The 25,794-nt window shown below is 41.9% G+C and overlaps 1 protein-coding gene across 1 annotated transcript in view; it reads left to right on the top strand.

Moving 5' to 3' along the window:
- Nucleotides 1-22,316: 22,316 nt before the first annotated feature.
- LOC128754355 (alpha-1,6-mannosylglycoprotein 6-beta-N-acetylglucosaminyltransferase B-like) overlaps nt 22,317-25,794 on the top strand; it is a 99,558-nt gene continuing 96,080 nt past the window's right edge. The window contains exon 1 of the mRNA XM_053856908.1: nt 22,317-22,758. Coding sequence (XP_053712883.1) covers nt 22,691-22,758 — 68 coding nt within the window. The 5' untranslated portion in view covers nt 22,317-22,690. The remainder of the gene's footprint in view (nt 22,759-25,794) is intronic.

Below are 25,794 nucleotides of genomic sequence, written 5' to 3'. Positions count from 1 at the left end.
TTCAATACTGTGTCATGAAACCTCATCTACCTATCACTATTCTATATGCGCTGCTGGTGTTCTAGTTTTTGGTGCACTTGTGAATTTCCAGCAGTCCCAGGCCTGAGTGAGACTCACGTGTCTGCTACCTAGCATTGCCTCTGTACCAGTGACCCTGGAAGGTGGTGACTGCACTCAAATGGACAGTGAAAGGGTATAAATGTCGCCGACGCCTCACTTTCTTTGCCTTGTTGAGTCATTCTTCTCAGCAGAGCTGCTGTGCTGTTCCTCCGGTCTCAATTCTCAGCTCATCCGAGTGCCCTCACTTCCCCTCAGTTGCCCACAGGAGGCATGAGAGCGAAATAAAGGGATTTCTATGCTGGTGGGGAATTCTGTCATCAGACCTGTTTTCCATGCTTCAATCTGTGCGTGTCGCCCCCTTTCTCCACCACTCTCCCCATCCATTTATCCTTCCCTCCATCTGCCCAGCCTTTTGTTCAGACCTCACAATCATTTCTCTTTCCTTGGTGGGTGAACTGATCGTGTTGAGCCTGTGGAAAAGGTAGCCTCTGGGGACAAGCGCTGAAACACGGGCAAGTCAAACCTTCTGTTTATGAAAAGCAAAAGCCCAAGCTATTACTTCTAAATACACAGCAGCACCTACACACTGCGCCGTGCACATGCAAAGACACTCTGCAGATTGCTTGCGGCAAATCTGGGTCCATAATTGCTGCTGTGTGTATTCCCCCTGGCGTATGCCACCTTGTTTGCCTGCTGAATAGGAGATTTATGTTCCCATGCCAAAGACGGCTTTAAAAATATTTGGGGCAGAAATTGGGTCTCTTGTGTTGATGTCAGAATCTAGCCACGGAAGCAAAGTTTGGTCCATATTTATATGAAAATAGGTAGGTGTAACCACCAGTGTGTTGCTGGATCTCTTGTAAACAAAGGACAGTAGCCAGTGTGGAGAAAAGTGCAACGATAAACAACTACATTAGCAAATAACTGGAGACAGACTTTCGATCTACCACTAGAGGGTTCAGTTGCACTCCTACCACAGTCCCGGGGACAGGTCATGGTGGAATGATAGATGGCAACCAGACGCCTTCTCTGCAGAATGGGTGAACCACTGAGGCATGTCCGAAGTCCCCAGCAGTGGAAGTCAAATACCTCACCGGAGGTGACGTCAGAGTGTGGAGGTGTAGAACTGCACCAACATCTGCTAGGTATCTAGGGATTTCTTCCCAAGCAAACAAAGGCTACATCCATACTGCAATCTTGTCCCACCCACACACTTTCCGTGCCAGTTTATATAAAGCGCTATGTGAAAACAAAGCCGCTAAAACATTGAAAAAGATGTAGTACATGCGCCAAGACAGTAGAGGCGTTGTAATGCAAAGCAACAAACAAGAACACAACGCCTGTGCAAATGAAGCTTGAAGCTTTATTGTTAGCACTGAATAGCTCATATAATGCGAGACATATGTAACTCCCTTGTCGTAAAGGCAGACACAAGTGGTTTTCCAGCGACTGATTTATTTGAAGCTTATTCTCCAAATTCACAGTGAAAACTAAACAGAAAAGTCAACACAAACAACGCAAATGCGACACAAGCGGTTACATACACAGTATGTAAAAGTTTTAAGACAAAAGTATACAAATATACAAAAGGACAAATACCTTGTTGGCTGCACGCTACTTGAAGGAATCTACAAAAGCCTGTCCTTGGTTTGGTCTTGTAACCTGGACCCTTGCTTCAGAAAAAAAAAAAATGACTTGACACCAGTGTAAGTTTTTGCCTCAACAAACCAAGAAAACAAAACAAAAAATAAGCAATGTAAAATAATAATGACCACAGTTACAACGTATATATATACCAAGTATCATCCTCTGTCGTTTAGTGTAGAGGTCATATCTCGAACTCTTCCCTGTTTGAAACATTACAGCAGGATGGAAAACCCTGTTTTACTTCATTGAAGCACATAAGCATCAATTTTTAATCTGTAAAATACCCTGGCGATGCTTGCACACTCTTGTCTTCTTATCTCATGGTGTCAGCATGCTCACTGAAGCTGTGTTTGTTGGTCGATAAATTCCTGTTCACTTTCATTTTCATTGTGGTTCTGAAGCTCTGGCGGGCCTCATACACTAACCAGGCGGCCATCTTTGGCACCCGGACCTCAATTTCGACTCAAACAATGTATCAGGAATATGTATTTATCTCTTCCACCCCTGGCAGAATTCATGAATTCTTTATTGTTTTATCCCTCTCTTGCCTGTCATGTAGCCGCATTGATTAAATCAATAATGGTGTTTTAACCAGACGTTTCCGCGCTCAAGAGTAATTACCACCTCCATTATCCGACCACATCTCTTAGCTGGATGTGAGGAACATTGATTTGAACCACAGGAAGAGAGAGAGAGCGAGGAACGGGCCTCACTGATAGCTCTCCAAACACTTCTTGCTGATGACATAATAAGCATGCACACACACTCTTTCATGTCAGCAGTGAAAATCGCGAATGGGAAGACTGGGTTTCACCCTTCATGCTCTGCTGTCGCCACCATATCATTTCATGTGCTTCTCCGCTCAGTCAGTCAGACCGCCGTTAGCCAATAGCGGTCCCCCGGGCTTATCTATCACATGGTGCACAACTAAAGGAGCATTTTCATTCAGCGAGATGACTTACCTTTCCACCTCATTTTGATAGCACAGGAGCCCCGGGAAAATTGAGATGGTAGCGAACAAATCAAATGTGCGGCTCAGGCAAGAGAGACTAACATGTTTAGACTGTCAGTGGGGGAAGTGGTCGAACGCCGGCGCCGCGGCGAGCCGTCTGCACTAACATGAGTCGCCACTCTTGCATTTTAATTTCCCATCCGCGGGAAATTTAGGTTGTGATTTTCTCACGCAGATGAAACGTGTTTAGGGCGTCCCGCTGGGATTGTCCCCTGAATCTGAAAAGCAGGAGATATTGTACATAAATAATCCTATTAGCGTCAAACCTGATGTTTCTCTGCAGGTTAATTCATGTTCCACAGCTAAAACAGTGTTTAACCATTACGACACCAGCTGATAGTGCAGCGCTGAACCTCCCAGGGAACATGCAGATGAATTTGGGGCAACTAGTGATGAGTAAATGAGGCATCATAAAGCGTCACAATGACACACTGTACTGATACACACTGCGTCACCGAATACTGACACCTGCTGGACATTAAAAATTGCCTGGAGGCAACTGATTTGACAGACTGAATTGACAGTGATTTGACCACCAACTGTATATAATAATATAATTTAAGTCTTTGCATTCATTATTATTCCATATCTTTAAATAATGTATCGTAATGTGAAAAACGTGAAAACGGTGTGAATGAGGATGCTTGTGTACTCTATGTTTTTATTCAGAAAAAATACATTTTTCCAATGTTTTTACATTTTCCAGATCAAAGTATTCCTTGAAATTCATTAGAATTAGAATGGAACAAGACAAGTCGAAAATCTGAGACACACTGGGTAAAGATGGAAATAAATACATTATTCTCCGGTAGGAGATCAAAATGGTCCCACACAGACAACTTGCGTTTCCCTGGCAACTGCCCCCCTCCACAAAGACATTCACAATGAAACGTGAGCTCAGATTGTTTCAGCAGTTGCATCCTGTTCACAGATGTCCTTCCTTATAAACACAGTTCGGCACGTTTTTGTCAAGTCGACACAGCCACGTGATTGTCTTAAAGCAGCACACGCGCCGACTCACTCTTGCGGGACCCATCACTAGTGGCAACCATTATTTATTTTTTATTTATTGGGGAATCAGAGTCACAGCTTAACAGTGAATGTTACCTTTTATTTTTCTCACGCTTATGCGAGCTAGCCTGTCGTGATGGGTAGGTGAAGCTTCGTGACTGCGACCTCATTTTCAGAGCCCACTAGGCGGCGCTTTCAGCTCTAAAATCTTTGATTTAGAGCAACTTTTTCGATGAAACCTCACATCAGTTGGTGTGATGCTCCATTCAAATAGTTGAAGCTGAGAGCGCCACCTACTGAGCTCTGAAATTATTCCCCATATTTCCATATTCCCGAGGCACATGTCATAGGAAGACATCCCTAGTTTCATAATCAACCGAACCAGTGATAAATATATTGGAGGATGGAAGCTTGGCTGAGACAGGGCTGGCTCTTCCTGATAATTTTGGGAAAACAAGAGGACTCTTATGAATCCTGCTCTGTTGAATCACAGTCTGGGAAAAACCTCAAGCTGCAGCACAAGTGCTCCTTATTTCCCACTCATGAGTCAAGTGCCAATAAATAAAACAGTCTTTGTGCTGTCCTTGGTCCTCTGTTGTGGTTTCATTCACTCCGCTCCAAACCAGGAAACACAATCTGGGATTTGAATGGTATTCATTACAGAAAGACTTTAATTCACTTGATAATTTTACTTCTAATCCAGTCATGAGCCTTAGCTTCTGGAACTTGGAAATTATTATATCTGAATTATCTGAAAAATATTATGTCTGTCAGCTTGTTTATTTCCAGTTTTATTTTGGTGGGGTTTGTCTGGTCTTCCTGTGAGCATCTTGTCTGTGTTCCCCTCAAATCCCTTCAGTGATAACACCTGGTCTTCTGGTCAAGTTTGGTCGTGTCTCCACGTCAAGTCAACTAACAGTCTGGTTGAGTCCTGCCTTGTCTAGTCAAGTCATTGTCTCGTCTTGCCCCCTCAAGTCAAGTCTGCACGTCAAGTCAAGAAACAGTCTGGTCGAGTTCCAACTCATCAAGTCATTGACTCGTCTTGTCTGGTGACAGCATGGTCAAGTCCAGTCTCGTCTAGTCAAGTCGTGTCTTGCCTTTCACTGCCAAGTCTCCAAGTGAAGTCAAGCCACAGTCTAGATGAAATCCATCTTAAGTCATTGTCTTGCCCTGTTAAGTCAAGTCCCCAAATCAAGTTAAGTTACCATCGAGTCAAGTCGTCTTATGTTGTTGAGTCAAGGGCAGGTCTTTCTACATCTAGTTCTGAGTCCTCACCCTCCGTTTGTGTTGCCCCTTTTTGTTTGGATTACGCCCTGTGTTCAAACTCTGATCCTGCTACTGTATGTCTGCTTCTGGGTCCGAGAACTCCACAGTCCTCATGACAGGGAAGTTTTGAATCAATAAAATATGCCGAAAGAAACAAAGACATTCAGCAAACAGATTCATCAAGAAGTTGCTTATATCAAAGCACGCATGAGAATAGCTTTCGTGGACATTGCTATATTGTTTTCCAACTTCAGTCAGTCCTATTTCTGAGCCACTCCAAAGTCTGCAACAAGAAAAGAAGGAACACAACAGCTCACAGCAGCTGTTCAGTCACTACCTTTATAAACCAAGACACTATGACATAGCGCAAATGTGGAGTGGTGTACAACAGAGGCAACTAAAAATAGTACGAGCAGAACCATAGCGGCACGTACAGGTATGTGTCCCCAGTCACATCCTGGACCGGAGGTTGCGTTTACGACCTGTTATATACTCCTGCTGTTTCAGACACTGCTGCTTGGTGTTTTAAACTGAGCTCTGCTCAAAATATCCTCCCAGTTTCCAGGTAAACCTGGAGAGCAGATCAAGATGATGTGAAGTGCCATGTAGCTTTGTGGTGTATTTGACTGAGAGAGACTAACTGTAGCTCTGTGAGTATCTTCACAGGATTGCAGTTGGAAACCATGCAGTAAGAATAATAGCTCATTGTCATGTCTGCTTCCTCCATTTCTGTATTGTTAGTGTCATGTCACGTTTTTTCATGCTTTTATTTTTGTGATTCCCGGTTGTTCCTTTGTCTCCGTTTCCTGTTCTCTCTCCAGCTGGCGTGCATTTGATCATCAGACTTTCCACGGATATCAACTCCTCGACGCCAGGTTGTGTCGCCAGATGGTTTCTTCCCGCTCATAATGGTAAACTCTCCCAAGACTCGTTTAAGCTCCTTCGAATATTCCAAAGTTCTTGTCCACTTGATTTCCTTTTCAGCCACTTCCTTAGTTCTTGTTTCTTCTCGCTTCGTCTCTGCTCTCATTTTCAATCCCGTGTGTATTTTGTAGATCCCACTTTTTGCTTTCTCACTGATATAGTTATTTCCTTGTGTGTGCGTGTGTTTTCTACCACTGAGCATTTTATGTCACTTGGGGCTCGCGAGTAACTTTGTAACTCCCAGTCCATGTTCAGGTTCCGGTATCTTTCGTTGCCCGTTCCTGTTCGTCTGTGTAAAACCTCGTCTTGTTCATTAAAGTACTTAATTTAACCTTGTCTCTGTGACTTCTGTCGTCCAGCACACATCGCACCTGGGTCTAACCTTCAGACAGCCATGACACTCGTCTCTTTAACCACTGCAGCCATTCAGGCTCCCTGCTTAAGCATTGAGGTCAGTGGCGGTCATTTTTTTTTTGACTCATTTTTGTGTTGGGCCAGAGTGTGAAACTAGGAAATATTAAAATCCTCGCCTTTCGCCACCACGTGTGTGAACCTCCTTCTGTTTCGCTCATGCTGACTCACTGCTTTACAAGTATTTTTTTTACACGTCTTCTGAATTTGCAGTCCTATTTTTGTCCACATATCCTGTGGCAGCAATCTATCTATCTATATCAGTCCGTGATGAGTCATCCAACAGTGCGTCCGTTTAGCGCTCGTGATAACAAAGCTGTGAAACTGTCACCTCATATGTTAATTCCACGCTGCTAATGTCCAAACTGTCTGTCCACGGCCTGAGATAGTGGTGCGACCTGAAATAATAAATTGTGTGCTACGTGCTGCTCTCCTGCTGGCTTTCTCCTCCGCGGCTTTCACCCTCTTGTTAGACGACTCGCTGCCAGCGTGATGGCACTTTGCTAACGGTGTCAGCGGACTTCAATTAGCCTGCTGCCATGCTCCATCGCACCTTTCCACTGGACTCAGGCCTTAAATTGTCTGAAATACCAAAGCCATTAGGTGTGGATGGTTAATGGGGGCTTAAATCGAAACACAGCCGGAGAGAATTCTACAAGCGCTGGATCCAATCTCTGGATCTCTCCCCTTCTTGCTGATAAACAGGAAGTCATTGGGTATATAACCATGAATTCAGGTGTCGAACATAATAGACGGAACACAGGCTTGTAACTCATTCAATGGCAGATATATTGATGGGGAAAACTGTAGTTCAGTTTTCATACGTAACAAGAGAAAATACCTCTCACTTGTTTCCCTGTGTGCACAAGTACATGTTTAATCCACTTCTGAGGATGTTACAATTCCAGTGAGTATGGATTTTAATTCAGAAGACTTCCATACACAGTCAGTCACACAAAAACAAAATCAAAACAATAACAAAAAATGTGCTTACTGTAAGCGACTCACTTAATTGTGCCGACACAGAGGCCTGCTTTTCTTTGTTGTTTGCAGGTGGCTGACTTTTCCTTTAGTGGTTGTAGATAGATAGATAGAAATATGTCACTGTCGATCTACGCAACATGGAATGTTTTAGAGCTACTCTGGGAAGTATTATCTTTCAACACACAATCTGTTTTGAAGTTACGCAGAAATGTACTCGGAGAGGTCCTATTGTAGAGATGTAGTCAAGACTGTGTGAAGACGGGGGCTTTCAGAGACCAAGACCTGTGAAGAGAATGAAACCGAGGCAGAACTGCTGTGCTGAAATATGGGAGGAGGGATGGGAGGCAACATATCTGGAGCGACAGGGCTGCAACTTCAATATGCTTCAAGCGAGGCTAACATTTGTTGCAGCAGACACTGAAAATGAAGACAATAAATAAGTCATGTCATGTTAACAAATCAGAGGCCAGATTTCACCGTGATGCATGCAGCGAGGGAAAATTCATCTACTAGACTCAGCGGTAAATGAAAGAATAGCCGATCTGAAGGATCTCATGGACACACAGAGAGAGGTATCAAAATCCTCATTTTTGGCCTGTAATAAACTTGGACCGTAGATCATGGGCCACGGTTCTGTCTCTCCAATCCACCATGTTGATTTCCCACTAACCTCAGACCCAGCCTGCAGAAGACTGGCGCAGCTTGTGAGACAAAAGGTATTTGTCGCCTGTGTAGAGCTTGATTTTATATTCCCGCCAGAATTTGTACTGTATCTTCCTCATGTGATGAAACTTCATCAATATCTTGGCCTTTCCGACTTGCTATCTACACTTTGAAAAGTTAGAGGGCAGTGAAATGTGCGACCTCAAAGCTTGTGTCGAGCAAAATTGGGCATGTAAAATGAAGTCTTGTTATGAGGTGCGTGCTCACATCTCACTAGTGCGGAACAGGGTTTGAATCGGCTGTCTATTTTTACATGGGAGCAAAAGCTTCCACTAGTTATTGTGACATCTTTTTAAAGCAAAAGTTCATTATATTGGCCAAAATATTGCTGGTATACTTCCACTTCTCAGTGAAGCAAATGTGAAGTAATAGCATTGAACTAATACTGAACCTTCTGGTGAAGCAATGGGGGCAATGCCATTGAAGGGGCTTCATTTTGCCATCACTGCATAAATCCTGTCATGTCGCAAAGATTGAGATTGGCTTAACGAAAACCAAACGCTTGTTGAGACAGAAACTAAACAAAGATGTTTCTGGCGTCCCAAATTACGAGGATTTCTTCTGGTCACTGTGGCAACATGGATACACTGTTAAAAAAAAAAAAAAAAAAAAAAAGATAAATTGAGAACTTAAATTTTCAAGGCAACCCTTTGCACTAAGATTTTTTATGGTATCAAAGACGTATTTTTTCTTTTTCTCAAGTGACATTTCATTGTTGTGCCAATTACATTTCTGCTGTTCTGTGAATTGCTATTGCTATTAATTCTTCATTTTGCTAATATTACTACATTTATTTTCTCAATAGCATGATTCATATAAAAAAAAAGCTGATTAACTGCATCATATATTTGACACTTTTATTTTGCTGTGCTAAAAACTGTCAACAAAATCGCATATGCTTGATAATATACAACATTGAATATTTAAATTTAAAAAAAAAGTGGGCCAACATGACATCAGTTTCCCATGACGGGTATGTGAGTGTCCACTTTAATAGAAAAAAATAGATTTGAAAGAAAATTGTGTGCCAACATGACACATCTGCTTAGTTGTTAACCACCACAGGTATATAGGCATCAATTACATGGTAGAACAGCGACTAAAAAATAAGAGAAAATGAGCCAACCTGCAAGATGATAGAACAAATAACAGTGGAACAGTTGAGATGAACAGATACAATTTGCCAACTCCATTGGTTTAAAGATGGAGTTTCTTCTCTCTTCTCTTCTTCTTCTCAAAAGAGTACTTGAGAGCCTTTGGATATGACATTTCGAGAGCGTACAGCAGTCCAAAAAGGTGTCCAAGTGCGGATGGAAGATCTGGAACATCCTCCAGGACCATGGCCAAAATCACAGATATGTTCTGCACTTTCACCATGAAGCACCGCTCCTGTGACCCCACTGCTAACCATGCGGGAACACTTGCTATGTAAAGTGAGAAACCCCGTGGATCAAAACCAGAACCGCATTATGGGAATTTTCCAATTTTGTTGTGCCAATTGATAATTCTGCTAATTTACAATCGCATATTTGCCCATCATTGAGGCACATATTATTCGTCTGACTTGTATTGTACTGTTAAAATGTTGGAATTTTACTTTTCTAGTTCAGTCAATTAAGAATACTCACTCTGCTGAAAAGATTGTCGTTGTCTTTTTTACAGTGTAGCCTCTCTGATGAACCACTGAATGCTTCCTCTCCTACGCATAAAATCAGGGTCAGGTGAGGCTTCACCAGGATCCGTTTTTTCATCGTGCTGCATATGCATAATATATGAGCTTTAATATGACAGCTGCGCTCGAGTATAAGTCATTCTCTCTGAGTGTTTTGTGTTATATATATTTCAAGCGTCCCCGTGAAAATACTCAACATTCATGAATTCTATTTGCCGTCTGTGCCGAATATCACGTTGACTCCGACAGTACTCTGTTACACTTACTGTCAACGCAGTGAAAGGCATCCATTTCGCTGCACAAAGAAGCTGTTTCAGCGTGTGTCATTGTCACCTTCTGATGGTCCAACCCTCGGTGATCCATCACCACTGACAACAATCCTGAGAGCTGCGGCTGCAACTGAATCAGTCAGATTAATCGGCTCTCTTTCGCGCTGCCTGTCTCCATGCAGCTTTGTGTTGGACTCATTGATGACTTTTTGAAACAGAAAAAAAGTCCCTTTAATTGAAAATTTATGGTCAGAAGAAAACCCAATTTAAACAAAACTATTAGCTTTCCCCAGCTAATAGCAACTGATGCCTAATGAAACACTGACTTCAGCACGCAATAGATTTCATCACACTCTGTTTAATAGTGTGGACCTTCATTAAAAAGTTGCTTGAACTCTATCAAGACTTCACGTTACACACCACAGTCTATTTAGAAGTGGAATGTTCGGACCAGGAAGCGTGGATTTCTATTTATAGTCAAACCTTTTTTCTCTCCTAAATTGAAGGCTATAAATACTGTGTTGTGTAATATTTGCTTTCACTTCACAGCCCTTCTCCTTCTGATCCTTTCTCCCGCTGGACAAAAAAAATAATCCTTCCAACTGAGTGGATAACTCCCCCTGACACTCATGCAAGACCTGAATTAAACCCTCTTCCTATTCATTTAGTTGTGAAATCAAACGGCACAAGTGAAGCAGAATCTATTCATCATTACGATCTGGCTTTAAAGCTGTTCTTTTGATGAGGACGTCAGGCAGAGCGGAACACGCGTCTCTCTGACAGATCTGTCCAGATGCCTCCATGTGGTCCGGGACATCCTGCGTGAAACATCTGCCCGAGCACTTGAACCACAGAGGCCCATTTATTAATACATCAGAAATGGAGTCATTTCAACTATTGAAACACCAGACGTAAAATCAGTGGGGACTGTGTTATTTGAGGAAGTAGTCTGGACTTTGGACTATGTGTGTGAGTGTTTTAACTTTTATATAATCTTAACATTTTATCATAGAATACAGTGATTGGATTTATTGAAGCAAAAATTTAGGCGCTTCAAATCATGTTTTACCTGCCTTACATTCTTTGAATCATGAAAATCTTTTTTTTTTATTTCCTAATTTTATTGCAAAAGCATTTTTCATGCCTTCAAAAGCCTCAACACTTAGGACAGTCTCATATCCGCCTTTCATGTCAGAGAGTCATTTGGCCTGACCTCTTCTTTCTCATCCTTTCTCTCACTGGAGGAAAAAAGAAAATCCTCCCAGCCACACACTTTATAACCAACCCATCCTCACTCAACCACTCAGGTCAAGGGCCCTATGAAATGGGATCAGGGGCCATAGTCGGTCCCTCAGGCTGGACTTAGAGCTCCATGAGTTTGAGGATTCTAATAGGCTGGAAGTTGGCAAACCTAGTACGTCGACTTGCATTACTCCTTTTAAGTCTGCTTTTTTTTCCAAGACATTTCTGGCAACAGCAGCCATCGCTCTCTGATATTATGACTGCAGCATCACCACAACTGGATAGATGGATGCAGCTGAAATGTCACATACAAAACCAGTTGGCACCGTGCAAACATGTCAAAGTGGGTCACGATTGGTTCTGTCGCTGTTGCTGTGCACACATTTGAAATCTAGTTTGGGCTTGGATTCTTTCCTTCCCTTTCTTTATTGCCTCTTATGAAAAACATGTTGTTCTGATTGAGTTGTTTTTCTTTAAAAAGTATAGCATGAATAATGTGTGTGAAACATTGTTTGATGTGTGTTCCACTACATCAAACTGTATCACTTTCAATCAAAACGTAGGTTAAAAATATTGTCTAAAGGTGATGTCTCAATAAAAAAAAGCTATTATAATTGATATTATATTTGTTAATACGGTTAAAATACATTTTATATAAATGTGTTTCAATTTAATCATCTCATCTTACCACTGCTTAAATATTATTTTTATTAAATGGTTGAGAAAAGATTTAATCTACAAAAAAAAAACACCTTTATACATGTTGAATAGACTAATAGTAATAATAATAACAATAATAATAATAATAACTGGATTCTCTCTATTTTGTCAGCAAGGACAGGTTACTATTGTTCATTATTGTTTCTTTTGTGGAGGAAGTGCGTTTTTAACATTGAAACAGAGGTAACCACCCTATTATTTCAGACTTCAGGCGTCTAAATACCGAATTGTCCCTAAAATAAAACTTTTTTTCCCCCTCTAACATCAGCGTCTCATCTCTCTGCGACTGTGTCTCTGCACGCACAGCCAAACCACGCGAGTGCACAAGCGCCACCAGGGATTGCAGTCTGGAGGTGCGACCCAATTGCTTGGAGATGACGCAAGAACTGAACCATTCTTACCCATGATTCATTGCTTTAATCACGATGGCTCTCCAACCTTATACCAAGCGTGTCAAAGTTTGACATGGTTGTTAGGAGGTTGTGGTGTAACTGATTCCTGAACCTCTTGAGCCATTCGTCTAAATTACTGCCCCATCCTTGCAGGCAATCTTGAGAGGTCACTGAGAGCGTGCGCAATAGAACACTCGTCTATGTAAAATGGGTCGTGAGGCTCACATCTTGTTCATGTTTTGTTTTTATCACGTCATGACTCTCTTTTGTTTGTGTCCGTGCAAACAGACTGAACGGTATTTCTTTGTCTTCCAAGATCAGACGACATGACTTTCATCTTCATTTGCCTTCAAAATCTGCTCTACTTTACCTGGAAATGTGACGGATAAGTCAAGAAAAGTATCGACTGCTGATGCCTGTAATGTTTTTATTTCCGACCAGATTTCAATTGCATGAAAGGCTTGACTCACTTTTCATCAAGGTCAAAGTCTACGTACTGAAGAGTGCAGGAAGAGAAAACAGGACGTGGACCGACACGAACCCGGCATGAGTTACAGTCAACCCCTGGAGAGAACATAGGACGACTGGAGCGCTCAGCAGCTGAAATGGCGACGCATCTTCTGGATGTCTGTGCCATCCATGGTCTTTATTGTGCTATTGAATGTGGGGAGGTTGTTTTTGTATAGCTGCCCATTAGCCATTTTATTGTGTTTACAATACAATATTGTGATGTAACCAGCCAAACGGATTAGCTGCAATACTAATAAACGCACAAATGAATGATTATAGCCAAGTTAATTTAATTTTCAGGATAATAAATGACAGAAATGCATTTCTAGAATTCCATTTGCAAGAATATGGCTGATGGTATTCTGTACATTACCACCTAAGATTCAATTTTTCGCTGTTTTACCGTGATCTATCCTCATAAACAAATGCACCTTTGGCCTCGACAGGTGGAGTCATTTCTCAAGCCCCTCCGTCGTCTCTTTCAAGGCACGACTTGAGACCGCAAGCTCACCTCTCAGACCCCACTGTCCCCGGTAATGACGCATTTGTCCACGTCAGATGGCAGAAACGGAGAGTGACAGAATACTTTATCGGAAAGTTGTGGGAAGAATAAAGGCAGTCTGATCTAATGTTGTACTGTTACATCAAATAAGCCACTGTACTTTCGCTTTATATCTGCCGCCAAAACCAAAAACTCTTGAACAGAAAGTGCTGCTTTAAAGATGCCAAACAGTACGTATTCCCCAGTTGCATTCCACGGTGCGAGGCATAAGAAACATTGACAGAAGTCACATCCAGAGAATGTTTCATCCTCACAACCTTCATGAGGAGGCACCAATTAAAAGGCATGGACTGTCTTGCAGTGCCGTTCAGGAGCAGTGGGAGCATTTAATGGCTGCACAAACAAAAGTCCTTGCAAGTTTGCGTCTGTATTACCGCGCACGGTGGCGATTACAGCTGGCGTTTCTCAATTTAGAAGAAGTTCCTCAGGGCTAATTAAGTTGACTGCCAAAACTTCTTTCCCTAGCAGGCGGAATTTCACTTTAGGCTTGTGACTCTCCAAACTCACCGTGCTGTGAACCATGACATAAACAAACTCTCATTAAAATGGACTTCTCTGCAAACACTTTGCACCTGTTTCAGTTCACAAAGGACCCCACAGTGACAGTGCAAACGTGATTTAGCACATGCAAACATGGACCTTAGCAAATCTGCACAGACCAGCAGTGAGCAACATTGTTTTTCCACACATAGAACGTGGACGTTGACAAGAAACACTGCCCAATCACTTTTTTAAGTTCCATGTTCAGGTCACAAAATATGGAGTAGGAGACAGTTGTGCTTTCCCAGATCAGACTCATGCCGGCAGCATGAAACTTGAAGCAAGTCATTTTTCCTCATTTGTATTGGGAATACATCTTGGAGAGTGAATTGGAAGCCCAAGTGAATCACAGCAAAAAAAAAAAAACCCTCCTCCCACCTCATCTTCTGTCTCTTTGTTTTTCAGCGCAATCTGCAAAATCCCGCAGTGATTCTCTCTTATGTGACATGAGCATACTGACTCAAAGGGTTGGACCAACAGGGAATGGTTGTTTGATAAGGAAGTGACAAAGTCCCAGAGATAAGAGCATCATCCGATGTTTCCTACTAAAGGAATAGAGCTCATGTGTTGAGGATCATTTCACCGCTTTCTTGCTCCACTTAATCCAGCACGATGGCGGCTGATTTAAATGTTTGATAAATCCAAGTGTGCGATCACGTCCAGGATTCCCATCCTTTGAGGGCTGACCAAGATTCTGACTAAAAGGCTTATGCTTCTCCTTTTCGTTTTCTGTGTGAGTGTGTGCTTGTTTTTTGGCACCACGAATGTGACTAGACTCGATTTGTCAGCCATTCACCATCTACACCCCTTTGTGTATTTCCATGGAATCAGGGCCGCATAAAGAAGACATTTCTTTCTATAGCTCAGATCAAATGTTCATATCAATCTGCAACAGAACATGGAGCTTGACCATTGAGGCATAGATGATTGTGTTTAAAGTATAAACAACAAACAATGTGAAGTCAAGGGCGTATATTTTGGAATGATCACATTTTATTATGATGTTTTTGATGATGCATAAGGCCATATTCTTCTCTTCTCGGTTTGCACTTGTTTCTTACTTGGTTGTTACACATCAAGGATCCTCATTTTGATAGTCAACCCTTGGGGAGGCATTGCTTTAAATGTGAGGGAAACTTACCTTGCCTATAGTTTCTTTGAGGGGAGGTGGAGTGAGACATGAAACAGAGAACAGCGTGTGCACTTACTGTCGGATCTATTTCATGTCAGTCATGATGAGAGGAGAAGAGCATCCAAAATATGATGCTGTCAGGTGGATGACTGGCTTCACAAGAAAAAGAGAAGAACTGGATGAGGACTAAATCCTGACACTCAACTGGTTGGGGTTCCCCCTGTGCTGTCCGATGTTCAGTGGCACCTCTAGCTAAAGTTTACTGCAGGGGTGAAGGGGCTGCAGACGGCAACAAAATTATACTAAATCAATAAAACTTTAATTTTGTGAACATTTACTGTGAACCGCAGAACAATTACTTAAATACTCTGCGGTAAAATGTGTCCAAACTCAGTAGTGTGATACTGTGCCAGCTTGAATTGAAGCTCAAAGTTACACACTCAGCATTTTTTGCATTGTTGAACCGCCCATGGCAATGTAGAGGAAACATTTAGTTTGGTTGCCTAAACAAATGCTTTGCCCACTGATGATCTGAACCTGCTACAGCATCATTCTGCCCTTAAGGGAGGCGTGAACATAACAATAATTGGGCTGTTTTTGTCCCAATTTTGCTCCTTCCAAACCAGGGATGGTAGTAACTCATAAAAAAATGACTGCGGTGTGTTGAGAGTGAATTCATCTTCATAAACTGCTCAGACAACATCCATTGCTCCCAACTTGAACTGTGATGTGGGACAAAATGAGCAGCGATCCAACAGGGACACTAAGAGGCAAAAGGGGGAGTTTGACATTTATGGAATTGATCACAATAAAAACGCCGGTTTTTAAGAACCGAGAACATCACAAACTTTATTTCTGCAAACAGCAGACATGCTCCTGTCGTTCAGTTATCATGATATTTTTTCAGGATTACTCTGTTAAAAAGATAAAACCACCCGTCTCCATGCTGTGAGTTGTGTTTGTTGTGATGTTTCCACTTTGTTTTCTCACAAACAATCGTGCTATATTTCTGGCAGACAGTTTCTTTACTTCATTTGTGGCAGATTCAAAAAATAAAAAACAAAAACTCATTTTGAAAATTCTTGTGTGTGTGTGCCCTGCAGGCAAAGTGTCAGCTTCATCTGCCTCACACTGAGCCTATTAAAATCTAAACCTTCTAGTCTTTTTTTTTTTTTCAAAAAGTGTTACAAGGTGTCAAATCTGTCCTTAAAATAAAATGCCATTTCTTGTGACAACAATTCTTGTAAAGACAAAATGAAAAGCAAGAATCTCAGGGTCAGATGGCAGAACTCAAACCACCATTTTACCAGCTCAACCTTTTTTTATTATATTTGTTATTTGTTCTGCCAGATAGGAAGACTGCAGCAAACATTTAATAGCTTTCTTTCATTTAAATTCAAGGTTCAACTTGAGTGTGACTCAGAGTTGAGTCACGCCATTAATGTGATGGCTTTATTTGACATGACAAGCCTCCTGATCATATCCCAAATATCCCAAATTGTTTCCTGTTTCTGGCCACCAGGGAAATCCATGTGGAGCTACCTTGCCAGTCAAACTAAACAAATATGCTGAGAGGTCAGCGGTGGCTCGCGTCATGTCAACACTCTAGTGCGTGTCTGTCGACTTCCAAACCGCACAGGAGATTACAGTCAATCACTGACGTAATGAAAATGCAAATTGTCTTTTCTGGTGGCTGCTTCAACTGTCAATCCGTCGCCGGAGCCTTCTGCTCGACTCGGCATTGATTCACTGACCTGACCTGAGCAAATCAAACCACCACCGAGCGTCTTTGATGCCGAGTCATTCTGAGCAATGTTTTTGAAATTATGTCATTTGACTTGAACCCATTTAGAATCACTGCAGTTACATCCACTCTTGCTTTTGAGTTAGAGGGCCATCAGGATCTCAAGTCTTGTCTCATCTCCAAAGTGTCCGGAAAACCAAAGTCACTTTCTTTCTTTACCAACACATCAGAGTCAGGTCATGTAGGCCACATCCAGCCCAGAACATGCTCATGCATGGCCATTTGTTTTGGATGGTTAGGTTTAGGGTGACAGACTGGGGAAAGCATTGTGTCAATGAAATATTTCCAGAAAACACAAGAACATAGGCTGTGTGTGTGGTCCTTGTATAGCTGTACTTGTGGGAACCAATCGGAAACATTCCTATGTGGTGATTTTGCGGTTCCCCACAAGGTTAAACCTCAATTTCAGTAAAAGGAAAAAAGAACTGGGTCATTATAAATGGGTGTAGGTTTGGTTCAGGGTCCTAGTTAAGGTTAGCCATATCTTTTGGATGAAGTTAAGGGTGAGAGGCTGGGTAAAGCATGAGGGCAATGCAATGTCCCCATTAAACATAAGAACATAGACTGCATGTGTGTGTGTTTTGCCATACTTGAGAGTACCAAGTGTTTGACAAGCCACCTTCTTGTGAGGACATTTTGCTTTGTGAGGACATTATGGCCTGTCTCCATGAGGTTGAGAGCAGGGCTGTCAAACCGGTCCTCAAAAGAGCTGCAATGGGTGCCGACTGCTGTTCCAACCAATGAAGAAGACACCTTCTCACCAGTCAGGTGTCAAGATCAGTTTGACACACCTGGTTTCGAAGGTTTAAATGTCAGTAAAAGTAGTTTATTATAACTGGGTGCAAGAGTCCTGGTTCAGTTTAGCCATTTGTTTTGGATGGTTAGGTTTAGAGTGAGAGGCTGAGGAAAGCATTATGGCAATGAAAGGTCCCCCAAAAAAGAGCAAAACAAACATGCATGAGTGTGTTTAAAGTTTGTGATTTACTTGTGATCTTTAGCCTACAGTTAAGCTGTTAATTTTTTTGTATGTTTTTTATGTTTAAAAATGAAAAACAAATATTACAAAAAATATGCATGAAATGCCTCATGTCATAAATTTGGCTCTATAAAAAACACAGTAGCCTATAAACAAGAGAGTTTATTTCACAGATGTCTGTTAAAGTCAGCAGCAATAAAACCAAGCAGGTGTGTGTGCTAAGCACCGCAGAAAAGTTAAAATAATGGAAAGGCTTGAATACTGATAAAATATAATTAAAAAAATGTCTCTATCTGGTCAAATAGTTTTGGGCCAAGTTTTGTCTTCCCCTGCGACACATTGTTGGTCCAAATTCCACAATTCCCTCTCTTGTTATCACAACAAAGATGGTCTAATGAAAAGTGAGGCAGCCACACATGAGCTTTGATTGAATCCATTCATTCCAGCGGACACATTGAAGGCTGACACAACAAAGGATTCTCAATTCAATAGAAGGGTTTTAATTTCCTTCCCTTTGTAGCCCAACTGCGGCAGATTTTACAGAAAAAGCCTCCTCAGATAAACAACAATGGCCTGGCGCTACTGTCAGGTTGTCACCCGCAGCAGCCCAGACGGAGGGAACATCTGTGGAGGAAAGTTTTGTTTTCTCAAAGCAGCGTGTATGCTGGCGATGAGATGATTATGGAGCTATAGCTGTTTATCACCCCTGGCCATGCAGAACGGTCAGACGATAACATTATCATGATTTAAGTTGCTGCACAACATAAGTTGTTGAATATGTTTGCATTATTTTAAACCACGGTTGCCCCCACAGACATACTTGACATTCAAAAATGCTGTTTCTCACTCACCTGGCTTCGGTGTCCTCAGCTCAACTCTTGCTAAGACGGACGTATAACTTCCTATCGACTTGAAGAGTCATTTGTTTAAAAACACTGTTTGTTTTTGTCCTGACAAGATTAATCTGGGAATGAAGACAAGACTTTGACCTTTCTTCCTCCCTAGATCAATACATATGAATAAGAGGCTTCCCTATCGACAGATAAACATCTTTATCTTCCAGGTTTGGACACCTTTACCAATAAAGTCCGGGCGTTAGGTAAAACTTCTGTAATCTCATCTTGGCACAGCGACTTAACAAGCAGGTATGCAGGAGCGGCTAAACTCTTCTATAAGCGAGGCTGTTAGATGAGTCGCTACCCTGACTTTGAGCCTGACTTTGACTTGACTGAAGGCCTGGGTGTAAAATGGACGGCCCGCCACTGGATACAATGATATTTCAAATTTGTGATTTGATAAAATATACGTTCCCATCCTCTTAGTAGATGAGAGACTATAATCTTTATACTGAACATGGCCGGCATTTTAAAACAGTTAGTCTAATGAAGTCAAATAAAGTACAGGTTATACACCAGAATGATCCAATGTGCTCCAGTGACCTGTGACTTTTTTCTGCATAAAGTACATAGAACAACATTATTTGTGCTGCTATCCGCATTTTTTAACTATAATTTCCCATCCATCTGCACAATATGATTTAGTCTCCTTCCTCCGTCCTGTTTTGGTTATGACATCACACTGTGGAATGAAGTGCACCGGGAATTGGTGCACTGAAACATCTTTCTAAACAAGTGACCAGAGTTGTTTGTGTCGTTTTTTTTTTTTCCTCCTAACGAATTACACACTGAAGTTGTTGCCCTAATATAACAATGTATATATTTAAACCATTGCCTCATATAATGATAAATATTACTAGAGTTTTAACTTAAGTCTGACTTCCATGTTTGGCAGGGATTTAAAGGAGTGAAGTGGAGAGTGTAGGCTGGGTGGAGCAGGTGGACCCGACTTTCAGGAGTGGGGAGAAAAAAATGAGAGTTTATATTAAATGATATTATATGATATTGTATGATATTATATATCAGATAGGATCAGATTGGATCGGTCCTGTGGTTGTGTTTTTGAACTTGAGTATGACTTTCTAGGTTTAGTTTTTACACTTAAATACAGTTATCATAACAGATAATAATTTCTTCTGGATAACACAGTGGAGCCCATACTATTCAGAATAGTGAAAATCAGTTTCATCACTGAATATGAAAGATTTTGCCATTTTTATTCACGTCATTTTAATTGAACTCACAATATGAACATGAAGAGCTACACACAAGACTTCAGTTCTGTGGTGTAACTAACAGTAAAAGATCCTGATCTCCTCCCGACTGCCTGCTGAGAGATCAAGTGTTCTTTTTGCTTTCGCCATCCAGACTCCATCAAAAGTCTCTTGATGTTTGTGGCTCTGGTCTTGTCTGCATCTCCTGCTCGGGGTGTTGGAACTGCAGCCGCCCAATGATTATGTTTACATTCTCACACAGCCATCGTGATGAAATCACACAGCGTCTTGTGAGCCCACTTCAATTCGCCTTTTGCCTCCAGTTCATTTATTTGGACCTGTAATACAAGCGAGGGATCATGCTTGTTTCAAAGGCTGTTCCGTGTTCAGCCATTGTATCTCTTAGCTTTGCCATTACAGCCAGTTGCAGCCTGTGATGCACATGGCTGCATCAGCCGAACCGCTCAGCTCACTGTGAGCTTGAGTCTCATGTTGAATCAAAGTGTATCGATAAGTCGTTGACAGCCATTATTTTGTAGAAAGCTCAACACTCACCGTTTCTTCGATCCATTTTAAATCATGCTGACCACTGCGAAATGGAACTCCAATCAGTTTGAGGTTGTGGAAGAATAAATCATATAAATAGGGTTAAAGTTGTACACAAACAAGTCGGCCTCTGCCGCAGTCAACCGAAACTGGTTTGTCCTTAATGTGTTTCCAGTCAGTAACATGTTTATGTCTTTCCCGGGCACAAAGGATGTGTCAGGCTCCATGTATTTACATTACTCATTCAATTCTACAATTTCCTGGAAAATTCCTGAGAATACATTGTGCACGTCTGCTCACACACGCCTGCATTCATCTGCTCACAAACAACACGCTGTTAAAGATTGCATTCTGGCTGACAGAGCATAAATATTCCCACAACCTACAGAGAGGGACGTTGAACAAGGGCGATGAGTTGTCAGTCAAATCCACATGTACCAAGTCAAGCCATGCATGAAGGGAGTTTAAGATTTCACTGTCATCTCCAGTCAGGTACCCCGCAGGTCTCTCTCCCCTTCTCTCTCTCTTTATCCTCCTCTCCTGCCTCCATTTCTGCTTCATCGCTCCAGTGGGCACAAATGCTGTATAATCAGTGCCCCTGCAACAACAGCGTGCAAATCATTTCACAGAAAATATAGGGTGGTCCGGTCCAGTGATGTGGTGGTGTCTTACTCTGGCACTTTCATAGATTGTGCCTCAGAGAGCCATGATCACCGCTCGTGATGCGGTTGGAGAGTCAGCTCTGAACTATTGCCTTCACTTCAGACGTATAGACTTGATGTGTTTATTTTGAACCTTTTTTCCACTTCGATTTTCCGTGGAACGGCGCTGCGGGCGCACCTACAATACCAACATGCACCAGCGAGTGTCGCTATTACATTCAGTGTGCGGTACCCTCTGTCCATGGTGCTGAAACCACCAAGCGCTGAATTGGCTTTTTATGGCTGTTTGTGGAAGTAGAACACAGCTGCCGCTCAACAGTAGACATTAGTTTTCATGTCTTAATTTCCCTTTTCGAGAGGAAGTTTAAAAACACAAACTGGCTGTTGAAATGATTTCAACAGCCAGTTTGTGGCTGTTGAAAAAAGCAGGTATGGGTGAAAAAAGCAGGTATGGGTCACAATACTGACCGGTGGTAGTCTGTTTTTTTTTTATCACTTTTCACTTTGAATCGCTTTCACTTTTGAGCCATTACGTAGTGCAATGGGACACCAAAAAGATTGCGTTTTATTTGACCCCACACCAACAACTGAAAAAAAGATAATTTTAATCTAATTTTTACGAAGTCCCTCTTTAGTTAGACATTCGAGATTGATAAATAAAACATGATTTAATGACCGCAACTATGTACGTACATCACACTTACGTGTAGGTTGTGTATGAGTTAATGTTGTCAAGTAAGCCAGTGAAAGCGAAAGAAATAAGTTAATTTCAAATTAAAAGCTCGAATTGAACAATATCCGTGAGTCAAAGATGTAATTTAGAGTTGCTTTCCGCAATTTCCCAGTGTAGAAGGCATAAAGAAATCGATCATCTGCGATGTACTGTGAAAAATAAAACGTGTCTTGGTGATATATTGGTGATTTATCATATTGTGTGAAAAGATATGGTGTGTGGATCGAGTGAGGAAAACGATAGGTTGCTTTCATTAGAAAACGTAAAAATTTGAAAATGTGTGTGAAAATGTCAAGGATTTCATATAGATAAAAATGTTTGATTAGCCTTACTTTGAAAACGTCAACCGGATGCGCTCAGCGTCGCACTCTGACTTTGCAGCTGCATGAACAGCAGGAATCTGATCGCTTCACGCCACGCGACTGTCTCTACAGTGGGCTCGACGCGCGCACATCTTCTCTCATTGAACACCAGAATTTCCACGAGAATATGACGGGGGAGGCTTCATTGACGAGTTGGTTTCCACTGCTGTTTCTCTGACCAACTTCATTCGAAGATGCATGTGGCGACGGAAACAACCCGCGGCAGACTTCGCCTCTCGTTTTTCTTTTTGACGGTGGAATAACACCAGCAGCCGCTGTGACTGAAACTTTCCTCATCTTCGGTCGAAGACATTATAGGTTTTCGCATTCAAGCTGTTTCGGATCGATGAGAGGGAGCCGGCAGATGAAGTTCCAGGTTGGGGGGTTCGCCACCATGTCAGCACTCCTGTGTTTTGGGAAATGATCATTGGCTCCACCGACGATAAAATAATGGTCAGAAGATGTTTAGTGACGTTCAAACCGTTCAGGTAAGTTCTTCATATTCACGTCAGTGCTTCATTGTACCGTGCTGCAGTCATTAATTCACGTGTAAAGAAGGCTGCTAGTGTTATTCCATGTTAATATGGAGCAACCTAACACCAAATTATGACCGCAATAATGACACGAAGCTGAAGCTAAAATTTGCATTTTAGAGAATGCAAAGATTGTTTCTGTAAATTATGTTATATCATCGGTATGAACATAATTTTCCATAAAATAATTACAATAATGCAACAATAACCAAACTTTTTTTTTATTTAGACAGACAGTCAACATTAAACAAACAAACAGGGAAAGCAGAATAATTTTCTGTTTGATCTGGTTTTTAATCTGGCATGTTGCTTTAAACTGAACGGAACATTGTGGACAATAACACAGCTGGTTCAGTTGCCACACCAGATGTAATGGCCATAACATACAATATGACAGTCATCATGGTGCACATTTTCTGACGCTACATCTGACATAAAACAAGCAAATTGTTCATGATAATGAACTGCATTCCTCTTTAATGCAAACTAACGATTTAACCGCGCAGTCCTGTTGGTCGCCACTTCTTTGTTCCTGAAGTATTTGGGTTCCCAAGCCAGTTTGATGTCCGAACACGGAGGCACGCACCAGATGTTTACCCAACAGATAAATCCTGTTTGCTGTTGAGTCAGGTGGATTTGATCTTGTGGTCCATCACATCGCCTGAACCAGGAGATCGGCTTTGGGGGGTTTCATTGCACGGGGGGCTTCATTATTAATATCAGCGGCGGAATCTGAGAGACTTCACGACTTTGATCACTGTACTCCACTGATGTCCTGAAACCTCATTATTGCTGCTTTTACACAGCTTTTCTGTTGCCCTCATCATAATTCATAAAACAAGAGATTAATCCACTGATTCACAATCTGTTGGACTATGGTGCTGCACAGTTACTTGGTCCCCTAAACCAGGAGTGCCGATTATATAAGAGGCCACAATTTAAAACACAATATTATCAGTAGGAAATGTTTTACGCTATACACTTAAAGAATCATGTTTATTGAAGAAGAAGTCCCGCCGTTCAATGCGAAATCTACGGTGTCTAACTTGATGTTTGTCACCGACTTAACTGTAAAACACTAAAGGCACTCCGAGGCAGGCATCTTCGATAAACATGTATTCACTTTCCCTTCTTGAATTACGTTTCTCTCTGTCTTACGCATTTCTAAACAACGTGTTAAAGCAGAATCACTGTTTTCTTGTTGTTCTGTGGGTTCATGAAGTCCACTTGGATTGTGGGAGGTCGAGGTTTTAGTCAGTGTTCATTTTGTCTTTATGTGTTGTGTCCCAAAAGTCGTCCGCCTGTGTTGCCTCTTGACACATTAGGCTTCCAGTTGAATCACATATCCCCTGGCAGGCCTCAGCAGCATGTAAATTCAAGTAATAATAACACTGTGTCGGACATATGTGGGTCAGACTAATGGCCGTTTTGTCTCAGTGTCAAACATTAGTGAGGATGAGTGATGAACTGCCCTCTAGTTTTAGTGTCCTGCGAGTGACAGGCTGGTGAATGAGTGTGAATTTCTTGCCATCCTTTACAGTTGAAAGTGAAACTAGGGTTTGTGATCACCGGCCGGGCACAGCACAGTGCTCCAAGGTGTGTGCATCACTGGACCGGACGAGAGAAACACACAAGCACAGCTTCTGACACAATTGTTGAATGATGTTGACTGACAGCATTGATCGCACCTTGCCAATTGACTGTAGTTGTTAGCGCGTTTGGCTTACTGAGGGGTGTTTCGCCCAGGGTCCTCAGTCCTACTGCCGTCTTGTCGTATAGAAATATCATTCTGAACCAAAAACACAGCTTTCTTTGCTTTATTGCAGTCATCATTGCTGTTGGTCATGTATTAGAAAAGGCTACTTGTGGTCAATATCCTGGAAAAAATAGCAACTCTGATAGTTTCAAATTGACATTCGGTGTTTACTAAATCTAAGAAGACATGTGGAAGGTAAATAAAATACATGAGGCTCCTTCATCTGAGTAGCGGAGTTGTATACACTTGTGCTTGTTGCATTATTCTTTTTTTCCACTGGCATTTATTTATTATAAAACAGTGAAAAGTGTAATTGAGTGACAACATATATATGACGCATCAACACCACCACACAGTTGGAGTAGGCAAAGCTAGCGCACAGGGGAGCCTCGCTTGTTCATCTCACTCTCTTGCATGTGATGTTCGTGGACAACAGCCCTTCCTAGTTGTACGTGTTCCTTGGATTCCAACTGACTCACATGTAGCGTAAATACCGCGTGACCTCAGAGTGCACTAATTCCATGTGTCTCGGACGAGTCTACTCCCCCAGTGCTGCTAAATGCTCGCATAATAAATAGCTGCAAACTGTGGAATGGATTTCCTGAACGGAGGTGCGTGTCATTACTCCATGTCTCTTGAGACACAACACTGTTCAGGAAATCCATTCCGCAGTTTGCAGTAACTGACAGGGAGGAAATTTCAGCAGAAAATGGCTCAGCCTGAGCTCACCGCTGGTTGGGATTTGTGATCCCTCAGAAACGTTGGTATTGAATGGTTCTCCCCAAGATTTATTCTCAGCGCAGGGTTTTTTTTGGGGGGGATCTCCACTTTGATGACAGTGCAGGGTTTGGGGACAATTAAGCAGAGCACATTGTACTTCTTTAATGGTCCTCCTTAAAGGGATACCTTAAAAGGCGGAGTCCACATCAACTCACAGCGAGGGAGCACTGACATTTGCGACTCACAATTGACAATATGAGTAACATCTGACTTACGACCGGGATCAGTTCCGACCAACCGGTCATAAGTGAGATTGGACGTAAGTCGAATGCCATTCAAAATAGCCGAGGCGAGGGTTATAGGTGCTTCTCTAGTGGTAGATCGCTGTGTGAGAGTGAGATGCTGGGATACTGTGCTGCTGTAAGTGTCGTACATGTTGCGGGGCTGCTACGTGCTGTGGTGTCAGACATTGAATAAAAAAAAAAAAAAAACATCTGCTGGCCGTGGTCATGAGC

The sequence above is a fragment of the Synchiropus splendidus genome, chromosome 2 (assembly GCF_027744825.2).
Source record: "Synchiropus splendidus isolate RoL2022-P1 chromosome 2, RoL_Sspl_1.0, whole genome shotgun sequence".
Lineage (NCBI taxonomy): Eukaryota > Metazoa > Chordata > Actinopteri > Syngnathiformes > Callionymidae > Synchiropus > Synchiropus splendidus.
This window is presented reverse-complemented; position numbering and strand designations above follow the sequence as displayed.